At 42.4% G+C, this 17,880-nt stretch overlaps 1 protein-coding gene across 1 annotated transcript in view; it reads left to right on the top strand.

The window, feature by feature from the left end:
* The first annotated feature begins 203 nt into the window (after window positions 1-203).
* The window catches only part of LOC110521857 (rho guanine nucleotide exchange factor 18), a 30,714-nt gene continuing 13,037 nt past the window's right edge, over window positions 204-17,880 (top strand). Inside the window, exons 1-10 of the mRNA XM_021599789.3 lie at window positions 204-625; window positions 1,525-1,637; window positions 2,291-2,431; window positions 2,740-2,990; window positions 7,162-7,284; window positions 7,494-7,611; window positions 13,523-13,777; window positions 13,883-13,959; window positions 16,381-16,559; window positions 17,709-17,779. Coding sequence (XP_021455464.3) covers window positions 204-625; window positions 1,525-1,637; window positions 2,291-2,431; window positions 2,740-2,990; window positions 7,162-7,284; window positions 7,494-7,611; window positions 13,523-13,777; window positions 13,883-13,959; window positions 16,381-16,559; window positions 17,709-17,779 — 1,750 coding nt within the window. The remainder of the gene's footprint in view (window positions 626-1,524; window positions 1,638-2,290; window positions 2,432-2,739; window positions 2,991-7,161; window positions 7,285-7,493; window positions 7,612-13,522; window positions 13,778-13,882; window positions 13,960-16,380; window positions 16,560-17,708; window positions 17,780-17,880) is intronic.

Below are 17,880 nucleotides of genomic sequence, written 5' to 3'. Positions count from 1 at the left end.
GCTGGAAACAGAGAGGTGGAGGAGGGAGAGAGCGAGAGAGATATAGAAAAAACGAGAGAGAGAAAAGGAAATGGGCATGTGTGATGTCTAGAATATACTTAATCAGGAGTCGGGTGGGCATATAAAGCCATGTGTGTATTTGTCTCCGTGACTATAGTGCGAGCAGCAGCATCACCTCTACTCCTGCGAGACAGACCGACACTATGGAGCTAGAGGTTAACAAGGGGGTTGGTCGGGCCAGAACTGCCCGGAGTAGGGTCAATGTCTGGGGACCTTCCTGGGGTCTGCCTGGCCGTCTGGGGGTCCGGGTGCTGATGCACAGAGACCACCTCACCTGTCGCTTCCTGCAGGGTTCTCTGCCTCGCGTCTGGCTGCAGCGTTACTGGGGAAAGCAACGCTTTTGCCATCTCTCATCCTTCTCTCGTCTTTCACCAGCCCTGAGGGAGCGGGACAAGTCCTCGCTGGCCCCTGAGGGCCCCTCCGGCTCGCCGAAAGTCCCAGACATGACCCTCAGCACACGGAGACCCAGTGCTCAGCCTACTGCCTCCAGCAGCTCTTCCTCCAGCAACAGTCACACTGCTTCAGCCAGCCTCAACCTCACCCACAGCCACAACAGCAGCTCTGGGTTAGTACTAACAGCTAGCCACCTGACCAATCAGTTAGCAGGCTACATAAGCTAGCCGCTGGTCAAAAGCAGTGTATTCACCGCCACTATGTAGGCTATACCATTGTCATAATAGACTGTAGTTATAGATTATACCACTGCCCTATATTGTCTGTATGGACTCTATACCACTGCTCTGTATAATTTAAATTGTGAATTTAATGTTAGTTTTTAAGCAAATAAATTTTACCTTTCTGGTGGTTGTGGTGCATGTAAATCTAGGCTATTTATGCATTATTTCCTTCCAGCTAAAAAGCTGGTTTTGGCTTTAATTTTTTATACATGTCTGTGATGTGTTATTAATAGGTGACATGCTGCAAGCTAACTGTCAAGTGGATTTTGCAGTTCTTTGATTTGAGTTGAGACAGAGCTTAAAACAGCCAGTGCTATCATAGTGCTGTCGTAGACAGGGCATCTTGCAGGCAGGCAGCCAGGTTGCGGGAGGTGTGTAGCTGTGTCTTTGCCATCTGTGGTAGTATAGTCTCTCTCAGCATACATGACAGTCTAGCTGTAGTGTAGCTGTGTCTTTGCCATCTGTGGTAGTATAGTCTTTCTCAGCATACATGACAGTCTAGCTGTAGTGTAGCTGTGTCTTTGCCTCCTGTGGTTGAGTAGTGTCTGTGTAGTATCTCAGCATGTACAGTATGTATGCCATTTTAGTGTAGTGTAGCTGTATCTTTCTCCTATGCCAGGGGGGTGTGGGTGTTGGTGTTAGTGTGTCTTGTTGTAATTGTAACATCTCAGTCCTGTATTTCATTCAGGACCTCTGTATTGTAGCTGTGTCTGTAGTGTTAGTGTATAGTAGTCTTGTAGTCTCTTAGTATGTATGTCACTTTGGACCTGTGGCGCTCCTCTTTCAGATCCCTCCCAGGGGACATGGACGAGATGGACAGCCTCCGCTTCGGGATAAAGCGCTTCAACGAGTATGCGGTGTCCCTGACCCCTTCCACCACCTGCTCCATCATCGTAGAGGGTGAGTGGGTTAGGGAGGGAGCTGCTCTTTAGAGCTTAGATACATGAGAGCGAGTACCGTACAGCCGCGGTGGACAACCACTACTGAGTGTGCAGGCTTGTGCTCCAACCCTGTTGTAACTAACACGATTCAGCTAATCAAAGTCCTATTGGGCAGCCAATTAGTAGAATCAGGTGTGCTAGATTAGGGTTGGAGAGAAAGCCTTCAGGAGGGTAGCTCTCCAGGAGGAAGGTTGTGCAACCCTATCGTTATCCTAGGTTATGAGACGGGTTATGTGGCTGGCATATAGAGAGTGTGGGCTGTTGGGAGAGAGATGGGACCTCACCCAGTTTCATTAAGCTGGAGTGTGTGGAATAGACTGCATAATTATCCCAGGTTGTCAAGCAGTGATGTAGCTAGTGTTGCTATAGTAGCAAGACAGAAACAGTCATCCACCCCAACTACGGGAGATCAGTATGTGTTAGTGGTCATAGCGTAGGATTATTATTTTAGCATTTAATTGCACATATTGCTAAATCATGTGATGTGACTTTAACGAACATCACCTATTGAATGCATTAGAAATACATTGGAGTTGTGCTGCAAAAGAATACAGTCATACTGCGGCAGCCAGCCTCAACCTCAACCTGTTTCATGCCCCTTCCCTCCCCCAGATGCATACTACTCTGCGGTTCAAGCTGATCTGGAGTCAGATGCCCAGGACTTGGATGTGGAGTCATGGAGCCTGGCTGTGGACCAACAGTACCTGAAGAAACACACCAAGGAGATGGTCAAGAGACAGGATGTCATCTACGGTCAGTTTGTCATACACTATCTTTGTTGTCTTTTGATGTCTTATTCATCTTGTTATATTTGTCGTGTTTTATGTAGGCTTTCAATGTGTTTTTCTGGTTATATATGTGGTTAAGTTTAGGATTAGAATGTGAATTATGAGAAGGGAGAAGCTCAACTCTTTTTGAATGTCAATTGTTCCATCCATCTCTGTCTGGCTCTACAATCAGTAAAGGAGTCCGGTGGAAGAAAAGCAAATTCCTGTAAAAGGCTAATTAGATGTTGAACCCCTTGTCTGTCTGTCAGTCAATCTGTCTATTTATCCCAACAGAGTTGATGCAGACAGAGATGCATCACGTACGGACCCTGAAGATCATGTTGCGTGTGTACGTGAGGGAGCTGAAAGAGCACCTTCAGATGGATGTGCGGTGTCTGGACTGTCTGTTCCCGCGCCTGGAGAGCCTACTGGAGCTACACACACACTTCCTGTCCCGCCTCAAAGAGCGGCGCCGAGTCGCCACGCAGCTCAGCAGCGACAAGAACTACAACATACAGAGACTCGCTGACATCCTCACCACACAGGTAGAGAGACACCACACACACACACAGTGTTACACACACTTTCTCTAATTCAGTCTCCCTTACATACACAGTGACTTGTATTTTTCCCGTATTTGCAGGTAAAGAAAAATACATTCAGATGCTGTATCCCATTACCTTGACTGGAAATTCTAGTCAAAAGGAAGAGAAAGACTAGATTATTCAAACAACAACTTTCTTACAAGATTTGGAGCAACTAACAATCCACCCAATGGTGCAGCGTTAAGAGCCCAACGAACAAGAGTTGGGTCTCAGCTTTTATAACGTTTGTCGACATGGCAGTTTAGCAGGTGTTTGAGAGCATGATGGGAACATTACGCGCAATTTTGTTACTCCTTTCTAGCCGATATCTAGGTGCTGCTGCTCAAGCTAGCCTCTGTTCTCTTAATATCTCCACACAGCTGTGCCCTTGAAAGATACGAAAGGAACAGGATGGACCAAAAACTGGTCACTCTCAGATGGCCCTTTGTCTTTGGCTGCATGACCAAGTTACTCAGAAACAAGAGTGATTCATTTGACATGGGAGGATTGGACATCAATTCTAAAACTAAGACAGACATTGCAGCGCCAGTCTCTACTAGAAATGCAATTGACTCACCATTGACGAAGAGACGAACCATTGGCTCCTTACGGGGGCTTGAAATAATCTTTAAATGCTGTCCAGGGGTGTCAACTGTAGAGGTCGACCGATTAATTGGCATGGTCGATTAATTAGGGCCGATTTCAAGTTTTGAGAACAATTGGTAAATCGACATTTTTGGACGCCGATTACATTGTAATCCACGAGGAGACTGCGTGGCAGGCTGACCACCTGTTACGCGAGTGCAGCAAGGAGTCAGGGTAAGTTGCTAGCTAGCATTAAACTTATAAAAAACAATCTTAATATAATCACTAGTTAAACTAGTAATATCATCAACCATGTGTAGTTATCTAGCTTGTCCTGCTTTGCATATAATCAATACGGTGCCTGTTAATTTATCATCGAATCACAGCCTACTTCGACAAACGGGTGATGAAGCGCATTCACGGAAAAAAGCAATGTGTACCTAACCATAAACATCAATGCCTTTCTTAAAATCAATACACAAGTATATTTTTTGAACCTTAATATTTAGTTAATATTGGCTGCTAACATGAATTTCTTTAAACTAGAGAAATTGTGTCACTTCTCTTGCGTTCTGTGCAAGCAGAGTCAGGGTATATACAGCAGTTTGGGTCGCCTGGCTCGTTACAAACTGTGTGAAGACCATTTCTTCCTAACAAGGACCGGAATTAATTTGCCCGGAATTTTACATAATTATGACATAACATTGAAGGTTGTGCAATGTAACAACAATATTTAGACTTGATAAAATACGTAACGGTTCCGTATTTCACTGAAAGAATAAACATTTTGTTTTCGAAATTCTAGTTTCCGGATTTGACCATATTAATGACCTACGGCTGTGTGTTTATTATATTATAACTAAGTCTATGATTTGATATTTGATAGAGCAGTCTGACTGAGCGGTGATAGGCAGCAGCGAGCTTGTAAGCATTCATTCAAACAGCACTTTCCTGCGTTTGCCAGCAGCTCTTTGCAATACTTGAAGTGCAGCGCTGTTTATGACTTCAAGCCTATGAACTCCCGAGATTAGGCTGGCAATACTATAGTGCCTATGAGAACATCCAATAGTCAAAAGGTATATGAAATACAAATGGTATAGAGAGAAATAGTCCTATAATTCCAATAACTACAACCTAAAACTTCTTAACTGGGAATATTAAAGACTCATGTTAAAAGGAACCACCAGCTTTCATATGTTCTCATGTTCTGAGCAAGGAGCTTAAACGTTAGCTTTTCTTTACGTGGCACTTATTACACTTTTAATTTCTTCTCCAACACTTTGTTTTTGCATTATTTAAACCAAATTGAACAGGTTTCATTATTTATTTGAGACTAAATGTATTTTATTTATGTATTATATTAAGTTAAAATAAAAGTTCATTCAGTATTGTTGTAATTGTCATTATTATTAAAAATCGGTATTGTCTTTTTTTGGTCTGCCAATAAATCGGTGTCAGCGTTAAAAAAATCATAATCGGTCGACGTCTAGTCAACTGTCTCATCCTCGCGTCAGTCTCTGTGTGGGTTGTAAAAGGATCGTTTTCGGTGGCGGTCCTGTTCTCCAGTTACCTCCCCCACCCGATTCGTTCTAGCAGTCTTTTGCAAAATGTCCACTCTTTCCAACAAGTATAGCATTATGGTTGCTGTCGTCTGGCCCATCCGCACCGTCTCCCTCTCCTCTTCTACCTCTTCCTTTTCCTCTCTTCCAATATTTTTGGAGGTCGTCCTTGAGCCTGCTGGCCCTGTCTTTGAGAATGCCAGCTGTGCATTCCACCTTTTCCATTCTCTGTTTCGTCTTATCTTGAGACAGTTGCTGCCTCTCAGCGTGTTTACAGTGTTCAATGACCGTCTGTAGGGTAGTAGTTTCCCAGCCAATGCAGGTCATCTTAACCTGTTTACCAAGGGCTGGCAAAAGTCCATTCATTAGGGCAGCCTTCAAGAGGCTGTTGTAGTCGTCGGTTGCTGTTCTGATGCCACTGTGTTTGTGGAAACAGTTCTCCAATCTATGCCTGTAGTCCTCTTGTGAAATGGGAGTCATTGTAGGTGGTGTGTAGAACAGGTTCCTACTGCTCCGGGGCTGCCTCTTAGGGGTCTGACAGTCGTATCAGGTCTTGTTTCGGGGTAGAGCTGCGGTAGGCGAGGCGGCTAAGCAGGCTGCTTTTGGACAACCAGGGCGGGTGCTGGTGCAGTGGATACAGAGGTATATTAGGGAGGTGGAAAGTCATTGTTTCTCCTTTTCTTATCATTCACCATTATTCCTTTCATTTTCTTGTCTGCCCTTCTCTGCTTCTCTTTCCCATTTCCTAAAATCATCCCAGTCTATTCTACTTGCAAAATGTTTGTTTATGTCTTTATGTAATTTAGAATTCTGTACCCATATAGTATTTCCCCCTACAGAAAATGTTGTATATGTTTTATGCACATAACCAATTATTTCCCCAAGTACACTACCGGTCAAAAGTTTTAGAACACCTACTCATTTAAGGGTTTTTCTTTATGTTTACTATTTTCTACATTGTAGAATAATAGTGAAAACATCAAAACTATGAAAAAACACATATGGAATCATGTAGTAACAAAAGTGTTAAAATGTATTTTGATTTGTTTATATTTGAGATTCTTCCAAGTAGCCACTCTTTGCCTTGATGACAGCTTTGCACATGCTTGGTATTCTCTCAACCAGTTTCATGAGGTAGTCACCTGGAATGCAATTCAATTAACAGGTATGCCTTCTTAAAAGTTAATTTTTGGAATTACTTTATTTCTTAATGCGTTTGAGCCAATCAACTGTGTTGTGACATGGTAGGTGGGGGTATACAGAAGATGGTATTTTACCAAATACGGCTAAGTTCATATTATGGCAAGAACATCTCAAATAAGAAAAGAGAAACAACAGTCCATCACTACTTTAAGACATGAAGGTCAGTCAATCCAGTCGCAAAAACCATCAAGTGCTATGATGCAACAGGCTCTCATAAGGATCGCCACAGGAATGGAAGACCCAGAGTTACCCCTGCTGCAGAGGATAAGTTCATTCGAGTTACCAGCCTCAGAAATTGCAGCCCAAATAAATTATTCAGAGTTCAAGTAATAGACACATCTCAACATCAACTGTTCAGAGGAGACTGTGTGAATCAGGCCTTCATGGTCAAATTGCTACAAAGAAACCACTACCAAAGGACACCAATAAGAAGAAGAGGCTTGCTTGGGCCAAGACATTAGACTGACAATGGACATTATCTCAAAATGTGAGATTTTTGGTTCCAACCGCCATATCTTTGTGAGACTATCATTTGTTTTTCAACAGGACAATGACCCAACACACCTCCAGGCTGTGTAAGGGCTATTTACCAACCTCAACCAAACTGAGATGGTTTGGGATGAGTCGGACCGCAGAGTGTTTAAACAAAGCCTGAGCTGCCAACTCCGGATCGCATTTGCTACCCTGGCGATGGGGGTTTGAGCCCCTTGTCAGTGAAAGTAGATCAGAGGAGCCCGGGAAGACTAACAATACTGAGACTGTTCTCATTCTTGTCTCCGCTCCAGTTTTCAGGTGAGATAGGGGAGCGGATGAAGGAGAGCTATGGTGATTTCTGTAGCCGCCACACAGAGGCTGTCAGCTACTACAAGGAGCAGCTGCACAACAAGAAGTTCCAAAACCTCATACGGGTAAGTTTTTGGTTCTACAACAATAGAGACATTGACAAATTCTGTCCAATCTAACATGTGCTAACCTAAAGGAACATTAATGACAGTGGGCCATTTAAGAAGATATGAGACTTTTTCCACATTCAGCTATTGTGTGTAACCAGAAATATTTATAGATTACACTACATGGTCTATGAACTGTGTATAAAATATGTAGCTTTTTCTTCCAGAAAATCAACAATTTGCCAATTGTGAGAAGATTAGGAGTGACAGAGTGCATTCTCCTGGTGACACAGCGCATCACGAAGTACCCAGTGCTGGTGGAACGCATTGTCCAGAACACAGAAGGTAAGGAGACCCGATCCTGACTTAGGAATTTATGTCTTTCCTACACGCTTCTCAGTATTTGGTATTCAGACTCACCTTATTCAGTCGTGTAACGTGCTCTGCAGGTGTGGCTACCTTGCGCTCTGAATACATTTCATTCAACCACTGAACCCCCCCCCCCCCACACACACACACACACACTTGCTGACCAACAGATTTTCTTGTGGTTTTCAGTACATTTGTCTTAAGCCATCCCTTTAAATATGGTGTAGCTTGAATAGAATATAGAATACAGCGAGAGAACTAGTTCAGAATATATGGGTCAATGAAAGAATGCCATCTCTTCGTCTCCATTTCAGCTTGGTTTTATAGATTATTTAGGCATATTTTAGGGTTAAGGTAAGTACAGTTGAATTCGTAAGTTTACATACACTTAGGTTGGAGTCATTAAAACTCGTTTTTCAACCACTCCACAAATGTATTGTTAACAAACTATTGTTTTGGCAAGTCGGTTAGGACATCTACTTTGTGCATGACACAAGTCATTTTACCAACAATTGTTTACAGACATATTATTTCAGTGTATCACAATTCCAGTGGGTCAGAAGTTTACATACACTAAGTTGACTGCCTTTAAACAGCTTGAAAAATTCCAGAAAATTATGTCATGGCTTTAGAAGCTTCTGATACGCTAATTGACATAATTTGAGTCAATTGGAGGAGTACCTGTGGATGTATTTCAAGGCCAACCTTCAAAGTCAGTGCCTCTTTGCTTGATATCATGGGAAAATCCAAAGAAATCATGTTGTGGGGGTGCTTTGCTGCAGGAGGGACAGGTGAACTTCACAAAATAGATGGCATCACGAGGAACGAAAATTATGTGGATATATTGAAACAACATCTCAAGACAACAGTCAGCTTGGTCGCAAATGGGCCTTCCAAATGGACAATGACCCCAAGCGTACTTCAAAAGTTGTGGCAAAATGGCTTAAGGACAACAAAGTCAAGGTATTGGAGTGGCCTTCACAAAGCCCTGACCTCAAGCCTATGGAAAATGTATGGGCAGAACTGAAAAAGCATGTGTGAGCAAGGAGGCCTACAAACCTGACTCAGTTACACCAGCTCTGCCAGGAGGAATGGGCCAAAATTCACCCAACTTATTGTGGGAAACTTGTGTAAGGCTACCCGAAACGTTTGACCCAAGTTGAACAATTTAAAGGCAATGCTGCTGAATGCTTAATCAAATCAAATCAAATTTATTTATATAGCCCTTCGTACATCAGCTGATATCTCAAAGTGCTGTACAGAAACCCAGCCTAAAACCCCAAACAGCAAGCAAAGCAGGTGTAGAAGCACCTGTGTATGTAAACTTCTGAACCACTAGGAATGTGATGAAAGAAATAAAGCCGATTTCACATTCTTAAAAGAAAGTTGTGATCCTAACTCACCTAAAACAGGGAACATTTACTAGGGTTAAATGTCAGGAATTGTGAAAAACAGAGTATAAATGTATTTGGCTAAGGTGTATGTAATCTTACGACTTCAACTGTATGTATGAATCATAAAATAGGTTTAGAGCCTTTACACACAAAATATTAATAAATAAATAAAATAGTGGTTTGATTCAACCTAAAAGTCCTATAAATCTAACCTAATTCTCACTTATCATGGAACTGTATGACAACGGTACAGTCGTTGTGGACCACGCTCCAGGTTTGACCTGCTACGTGTGGTCTCAGTTCCATAACGATTAAAATAGGCTACATGTCCCAAATTATTGCGCAACGTTTCGTTAGCCTAATATGATCCACTAATGCTAGCGACCCTCAGGAACAATTTACATGGATGTGACAGAGGAATGAAAGGTAGACGGCATGGAATTATGCAAAATCTAAACTTCAAATCGAAGAAAATGAACACTAAAGTGACAGTGATAAATGTATGTGGATATTACTGACGGTGGCTAATATTTAACATGATACAAATTGTAAAATAAAATGGAGAAAAGCCCTGGCATAGACTTTAATTGAACATTCTAAAGCCCATACATCAACTCTGGCAGGTTAAGCCTTACGGAAGCCTATAGTGTCCAATTTTCATCCACGCAAATTAGGAGGGCTCACCATACAAATTTGGAATAACAGCACAGCTTTTTATAGCCTATTTCAATGTGGAAAAGGGGCCATAATACATGTCATGTTGATATGATTTTCAGTTTGCTTCCATATGACTTGTTTCACATTCATCTCCAGGGATCATAAGGAAAACTAATCGAAAACAATTCCTATGTGTATTTACAATCCTTCTCCAAATGTATTACTCATTTACCTAGCGCCTCTCAATAGCTCTTCTTCATTTATAAATTACAGTGCATGGAGAATGATGTTATTTCTATTGGGAAAAAAATGAAGAACTGGTAGGTTCACTAAACCTTATTATTCATGGTTTCTTCACTTGTAAAGGTGGTGGAATTAAGTCAAGGTCAGAATACGGCATATCTATAGACACCACCGCCACACCTTCATTCGATCTCTTACCCAAAACGAATAGCAGGTGAATAAGCATGCTGTTCTCATGCTTAAATTCAAGGTCATAGAGAGAAAAGTGCACAAAGGGAATTACGTTCCTTTTCCGTGCGCTTAACTCAGGTCGGGAATCTTTCCCCTCTGCTAGCTCTTGAAGGTTGAGGCCCAACTTTTTGTTAAGGTCTTTGTGACAGGAACTTGAAAGACTGTTGGAATAGAAAGAATAACATTATTTCTCCCTAACATTCAGAGATGGCCTATTGCAATGAACATTGGCCAGCGTACTAACAAGGTAATCTCTCATTAAACCTTCATTAAATAAAAAAAATATCACCGGCACAGCTGATCTCAGTTGCAACCATCACGGACCACTGATTTTCCGCTCCATAACTCGTAGACTACGATTTCCACAAAGTACAGGATGGCGTTCTCCGTTTTGCTCTAGGACGGCCACAAGCCTCGTCTGAAGGTCCCCGCTACCAGTAAAAATAAAAGTTTTTTAAACGAACGGAAGTATATGGAGATAGTTTAGTGCCAAAGGTAAGGGGATAAATACATGTGCAAAAAAAACTATAGCTCTCAGATATGGGACTGTTGTTCCATGTAGTGAATCTGTTATTCAATGCGTTTCTATTGGCTAATAGCATGATGCCAAATTCAATGTTTCATCCAATAATTTAATACATTTTTTTGATAACTTATGGGGTCTTAGAATGTCAAATCAAATAGCTAAATGGTCCTTGGTATGACCATCTTAAAAAAAAAAAAGTATCCATAATGTTAGCTTAGAACCCCCTTCCCCGACAGACTCCAGAGGGTTAAAGTGGATGTCGAGGTTCTTTTAGACCTGAGCCCTATACAACTTAAGTTGTTTGAGGAGTTAGCGAGGTAACTTTGTCCAACTCTGAGTTCAACTCGGGATAAATCAGTACCATGAAAGTGGCTCACCGTTTAGCCAGGTACATTTTACATGGCAACAAATCCTTCAGAACTAACCTGCTCCGGGGCAGGCTAACTCAGGGATAACTCCATTTATCCTGAATGAAGTGTCTGATCTGTGAGTTGAGGACCAATGAAGTCAGAATCACTCCCTCATAAAGATTGCGTCATCATTTGAGGAAGACTGATTAAATATTTGTATTAATTAAAAGATATTTAATATACAAAAAAAACTATCACAGTAATGACAGGATGCATTTGAAACCATTACACACAGTAAAACTTTTATGTGACTTAATACAATTGTTTTATCGATAGTCAGTTGTGGTCGGTGCCGTTTAAGATGAGGGAGGATGCACCTTTTTTTTTTTTTGGAGCATGGCCTTATTTCCATTACAACATATTGGATGATTGTTATTCATATTCCATTCACCCAGCTCAATGAAGCATTGATAGGTTTAGGCTACTACATGATACTCAAATTGACCCACATGAGGTTGCTACAACCTAGCCTATGAATTTAAGTTTACAATGTAGGTACACAGGTAGAGAAAAATGAGAGTAATCAAGGTGACAGACATTGACACATTCTATACCATTAGTCCAACAGTTGCAAACGAGAGTTTCTATTGGACAACTTCAGGTATGTTTATCCCAGTTTCGTTCCATTTGCATCTGTTTAAGAAACCTTTCAACAGAATCGGTGGAACGAATACACCCCTGATCACATGCAAACACAGTTAACTTTCATAGCTGCCACAAACATACAGCACGATCCCTTTGATCGTTGTAGAATTCCTTCTTGCATCTTCGCATTCTCCTCCTCTCACCTTTTCCCTTTGCTTGTGGACTTTAGTGCACAACACAGCAGCTGTCTGGCCAGGCAACAACAACTAAAAAAACTTCATATCATAACGGTGTAGGTTGTCACCATATTATGTCATAGTCAACATATCTACTAGAACTAACGTGTTAGTAAACCCACAATAATCATGCAGTACAGTCAGCAAGTAGTTACACCGGCGGGCCCCGGTGGCAATACATTTATAAAACCAAAAGCTTACATTAACTTGGAATAGTTCCAGTGTTGGATGGCCATAGCCAGCTAGCTGACATGGCACCCATCTCTGTTCGAACCGGGTGTTTGAGTAGACTAAACTAGCTAACTGTGTTCACTAGCAAAGTAAGTGAAATAAAATAGCTAGCTTTCTCTCTCTCTCTCCCTCTTACTACTTCATTTTTGAAGAAATTAATTTGTTCAAAACTGTTCAACTATTGTCTTTCGCTCTCTGAGTCAACTACTCACCACATTTTATGCACTGCAGTGCTAGTTATCTGCAGATTATGCTGTCAATACTAGATTCATTCTGATCCTTTAATTGGGTGGACAACATGTCAGTTCATGCTGCAAAAGCTCTGATAGGTTGGAGGACATCCTCTAACCTGTCATAGCTTCTTCAGGATCAGTGGGTCCCCAGGGGACGTTGAGCTAACGTAGGCTAATGCGATTAGCATGAGCTTGTAAGTAACAAGAAAATGTCCCGGGACAGACATATCTGATATTGGCAGAAAGCTTAAATTCTTGTTAATCTAACTGCACTGTCCCATTTACAGTAGCATATCATGCTATTGTTTGAGGAGTGTGCACAGTTTTGAACATGAAAAGTTATTAATAAACATATTAGGCACATTTTGGCAGTCTTGATACAACATTTTGAACAGAAATGCAATGGTTCAATCTAAAACTTTGCACATACCCTGCCTCCATCTAGTGGCCAAAATCTAAATTGCAGCTGCACTGGAATAATGCATGGTCTTTATCTTGCATTTAAAAAATGGTAAAAAATAGAAATACAAGAAAAAAAAACGTTATTTATTTTATTATCTTTTACTAGGTCTATTGTGTCCTCCTACATTCCTTTCACATTTCCACAAATTGCAAAGTGTTTCCTTTCAAATGGTACCAATAATATTCATATCCTTGCTTCAGGGCCTGAGTTACAGGCAGTTAGATTTGGCTATGTAATTTTAGGCTAAAATTGAAAACACGGGTCCGATCCTGAAGAGCATTTAGGAACTACAGTGTCTTCCTTTATGTGCAAGCATAAGTCAGAATACAAAATCTGGAGTGAATCTGACGCATGGTTCATGAGGAGATGATTTGAGCACTGAGTATACCAAACATTAGGAACACCTTCCAAATACAGTTGCACCACGCGCCCCCCACCCCCCAAAGAGCCGGTGTGTGGAAAAAAGAGAAATAGTATAGAGAGAGAGAGAGTGGAGAGAAGAGGGAGCAAGACACACACACACTGACAGTAAAAAAAACATTAGGAACACCTTCCTAATATTGAGTTGCACCACCTTCTGCCCTCAGAACAGCCTCAACCATGTTAAGTTTTGCCCGTTTGTTGCAATCAACCCAGTGTTTCTGAAGTTGACCTGGGTCTTTTCTTTCCTCCCTCCAGTGGGCACAGAGGAGCATGAGGAGCTGACGAGGTCTCTGGGTCTGATCAAAGACTGCATCGTCCACGTTGATGCCCAGGTCAACCTCCATCAGAAGGCCTCGCGTCTCCGAGACATCGCCCACAAGATGGAACCCAAGTCTCTGGGCAAGATCAAAGATGGCCATGTGTTCCGCGGAGAGGATCTGGCCCTGGGCAGACGCAGGCTGCTGCACGATGGGACCGTCAACCACAAGGCTGCCTCTGGCAGACTCAAAGGTAACAGGATTACCTCTCCTCAGGCTGCATCTCCGTAGTCTGAAGTGACCTCTTCTGTCTGCATTGATCTCACACAGGTCTAAAAATGAAACTCATTCATTTCAGATATTCTTGCTGTGCTGCTGTCAGATGTTCTGTTGTTACTCCAAGAGAAAGACCAGAGATATGTCTTCTCTACTGTGGTGAGTCAATCATTTTTGTCAGTTAATTCCACCATGTAACATAACTAACTTGAGCTTTGCCACTCTGGAAAACACTGACAAATCTGGCATACTAACTCAACAGAAAGTTATACTGAACAAAAATAAATGCAACAATGTCAAAGGTTTTACTGAGTTGCAGTTCATATAAGGAAATCAGGAAACCGCTCACCCACATAACACCATACACGCTGGTTGTCATCTACCCGGTACAGTTGAAACTGAGATTCATCCATGAACACTTCTCCATCGTGCCAGTGGCCATCGAAGGTGAGCATTTGCTCACTGAAGTCGGTTACGATACCAAACTGCAGTCAGGTCAAGACGACAAGCACGCAGATGAGCTTCCCTAAGACAGTTTGTGAAGAATTTCTTTGGTTGTGCAAACCTACAGTTTTCTTAGTAGTCCGGGTGGCTGGTCTCAAACGATCCCGCAGGTGAAGAAGCCGAATGTGGAGGTCCTGGGCTGGCGTGGTTACATATGGTCTGCGGTTCTGAGGCCAGTTTGACGTACTGCCAAATTCTCTAAAATGACGGCAGCTGCTTATGGTAGAGATCTTCCTCAGGCTAGGTTCCTTTTTTCTCTCAATTTCCACTGACTGACATGCCAAAGTAAGCTGCCTGTTGCTCAGGCTTTGAAGCCAGGACATGCATATAATTGGTACCATTGGAAAACACTTTGAAGTTTGTAGAAATGTTAAAATAATGTAGGAGACTATAACACAATAGATATGGGAGGAGAAAAACCAAACAGATTTGTTTGTTTTTGAGAGCCCATGCTCTTACAATGGAACGTATAGGGAAATAATTAAATCTCCCAGTATGCCATTCCACTAGATGTCAGTAGTATTTGTTCATGGTTTCAGGCTTGTTTCTTCCAAAACGAGTAAGAATAATGAGTTTTACTAAAGGAACACAGTATGTGCGCTTGCGATGAAGAGGACACACACCTGCTAATACCATTTTCCTATTGAACATACTTCTTTCCGTATGAAATATTATAGTTTAGTTCCATTACATTTATGGTATCTATGGATTAAATAGAAACATATTTTGACTTGTTGAAACAAAGTTTAGGGATAGATTTTCAGATTCCTATTTGGGCATGTTGACTGACTGGATTACTCAAATCGATGGCGCCAACTAAACAGACTTTTTGGGATATAAAGAAGGATTTTACCTAACAAAACGACACTACATGTTATAGCTGGGACCCTTTGGATGACAAATCAGAGGAAGATTAGTCGCTATTTGTGAATTTATGGAACCTGTGCCGGTGGAAAAATATTTTGATGTGAGGCGCCGTCCTCAAACAATTGCATGCTTTCGCTGTAAAGTCTACTGCAAATTGGACAGTGCAGGTAGATTAACAAGAATTTAAGCTTTCAACCGATAAGACACTTGTATGTACCTAAATGTTTACTATCCATAATTTATTTGAATTGCGTGCCCTCCAGTTTCACCGGAAGTTGTCCCGTTAGCGGGATGCCTAGCCTTAAGAAGTTCAATCTCTGGCAACAGCTCTGGTGGACATTCCTGCAGTCAGCATGCTGATTGCACGCTCCCTCAACTTAAGACATCTGTGGCATTGTGTTGTATGACAAAACTGCACATTTTAGAGTGGCCTTCTATTGTCCGCAGCACAAGCTGCACCTGTGTAATGATCATGCTGTTTAGTCAGCTTCTTGATATGCCACAAATGGTGGATGGATTATCTTGGCAAAGGAGAAATGCTGACTAACATGGATGTAAACAAATGTGCATTTTTTTTAAATAAACTTTTTGTGGATATGAAACATTCCTAGGATATCTTTATATCAGCTCATGAAACATGGGATCAACACTTTACATGTTGCGTTTATACTTTTGTTCAGTATAGATACAGCAGTCGTCTGTATATTTGTCTTGAAAGAGGGATGGGCAACTCCAGTCTTTGCGGGACAGAGTGGTGTCATACTTCCCCCCCATCCCTAGCAAACACATCTGATTAAACAAATTGCATTCTAAACTGAAGATCATGATTAGTTTATTATTGGAGTCAGGTGTGTTCAGCTCAAATCCCCAAGCTGACAAGGTAAAAATCTGTCGATCTGCCCTTGAGCAAGGCAGTTAACCCATTGTTCCCCGACGACGTGGATGTCGATTAAAGGCAGCCCTCCGCACCTCTCTGATTGAGGGGTTGTGTTAAATGCGTAGACACATTTCAGTTGAAGGCATTCAGTTGTATAACTGACTAGGTATTCCCTTTTCCCTTAGCTGGGTCAGAAGTGTGATACCAAATCAGTCTCCCGAGGACTGGAGATACCAATCCCTGGTCTAGAACTATGAATAGTGTCTCCATTTTGCTTTCTGGTGTTATTTTCTTTCTATTTGACTTCTTGCTGCCTTCCGTATCTCCCCCAGGACAACAAGCCATCAGTGATCTCCCTCCAGAAGTTGATTGTGAGGGAGGTGGCCCATGAGGAGAAGGCCATGTTCCTAATCTGTGCCTCCCCCAATGAGCCTGAGATGTACGAGATCCACACCGCCTCCAAGGAGGAGCGCAAAACCTGGATGACACACCTCCGCCAGGCAGTGGAAAGGTACACACACACAGTTTAAAGAAAAGGACTAGAATGGACTGTATCTTAAGCTAGGTTGAGGAGTGATATTGGCACTATGGTGCACCTATAAGAATGCAGGAATGTGTGATACAAGTGGTAGGTCTGAAAGGAATACCAAAGGGGAGACTACATTACTGTAAGTCACTGGCCAGTGCTATGTGTTTTTTTTTTAAAAGCACAGTGTAAAAAAATATATATCTGTCAGTACAGAGTTGTGTGAAAAGGGGATTATACTGAACAGAAAACATAAATGCAACGTGCAACAATTTCAAAGATTTTACTGAGTTACAGTTCATCGATAAAATGCAATTGTGTGGTCCTCCCGGGTGGCGCAGTGGTTAAGGGCGCTGTACTGCAGCGCTAGCTGTGCTGCCAGAGACTCTGGGTTCGTGCCCAGGCTCTGTCTCAACTGGCCGCGACCGGGAGGTCTGTGGGGAGACGCACAATTGGCCGGGTTAGGGAGGGTTTGGCCGGTAGGGATATCCTTGTCTCATCCCGCACCAGAGACTCCTGTGGCGGGCCGGGCACAGTGCACGCCAACCAAGGTCGCCAGGTGTTTCCTCCGACACATTGGTGCGGCTGGCATCCGGGTTGGATGCACGCTGTGTGAAGAAGCAGTGTGGCTTGGTTGGGTTGTGTTTTGGAGGATGCATGACTTTTGACCTTCGTCTCTCCCGAGCCCGTACGGGAGTTGTACGTTGTATGGTAGTAGGTTTTTATACGTTGTAGTAGTAGGTGCCAGGCACACCGGTTTGTGTCAAGAACTGCAACGCAGCTGGGTTTTTCACACTCAACATTTTCCTGTGAGTATCAAGAAGGGTCCCCCACCCAAAGGACATCCAGCTAACTTGACACAACTGGAGTCACCATGGGCCATCATCCATGTGGAACACTTTCAGCAATTTGTAGTCCATGCCCCAACGAATTGAGGCTGTTCTGTGGGCAAAGGGGTACTCAATATTAGAAAGTGTTTGTAATGTTTTTTACTCTCAGTGTATGTCTGTGTCTTGCTCTCTTTTTCATTCTCTCTCGCTCCCTCTTGCTGTCACTCTTACTCACTCTTTCTTTTGCTAACTCTCCTTTCCTCTCTATTCTCCTTCACTCTCCTCTCTCTTCTCTTTCTCTTAGTTGTCGACACACAGAGAGGCTCTTCAGTGAGGAGGAGGAGGCTCGAGCCGCCAAATTCAAAGAGTTCCAAGGTAACTAACGACGGAACGACAGACAGTCAGACAGACCACCTATCTTTGTAAAGTAGTGTAATGTCGATGCTAGGTCATAAGGGTTTGCTCATGCACCAGTC

The sequence above is a fragment of the Oncorhynchus mykiss genome, chromosome 4, assembly GCF_057628025.1.
Source record: "Oncorhynchus mykiss isolate SJ-2025 chromosome 4, ASM5762802v1, whole genome shotgun sequence".
In the NCBI taxonomy this organism is placed as follows: Eukaryota; Metazoa; Chordata; class Actinopteri; order Salmoniformes; family Salmonidae; genus Oncorhynchus; species Oncorhynchus mykiss.
This window is presented reverse-complemented; position numbering and strand designations above follow the sequence as displayed.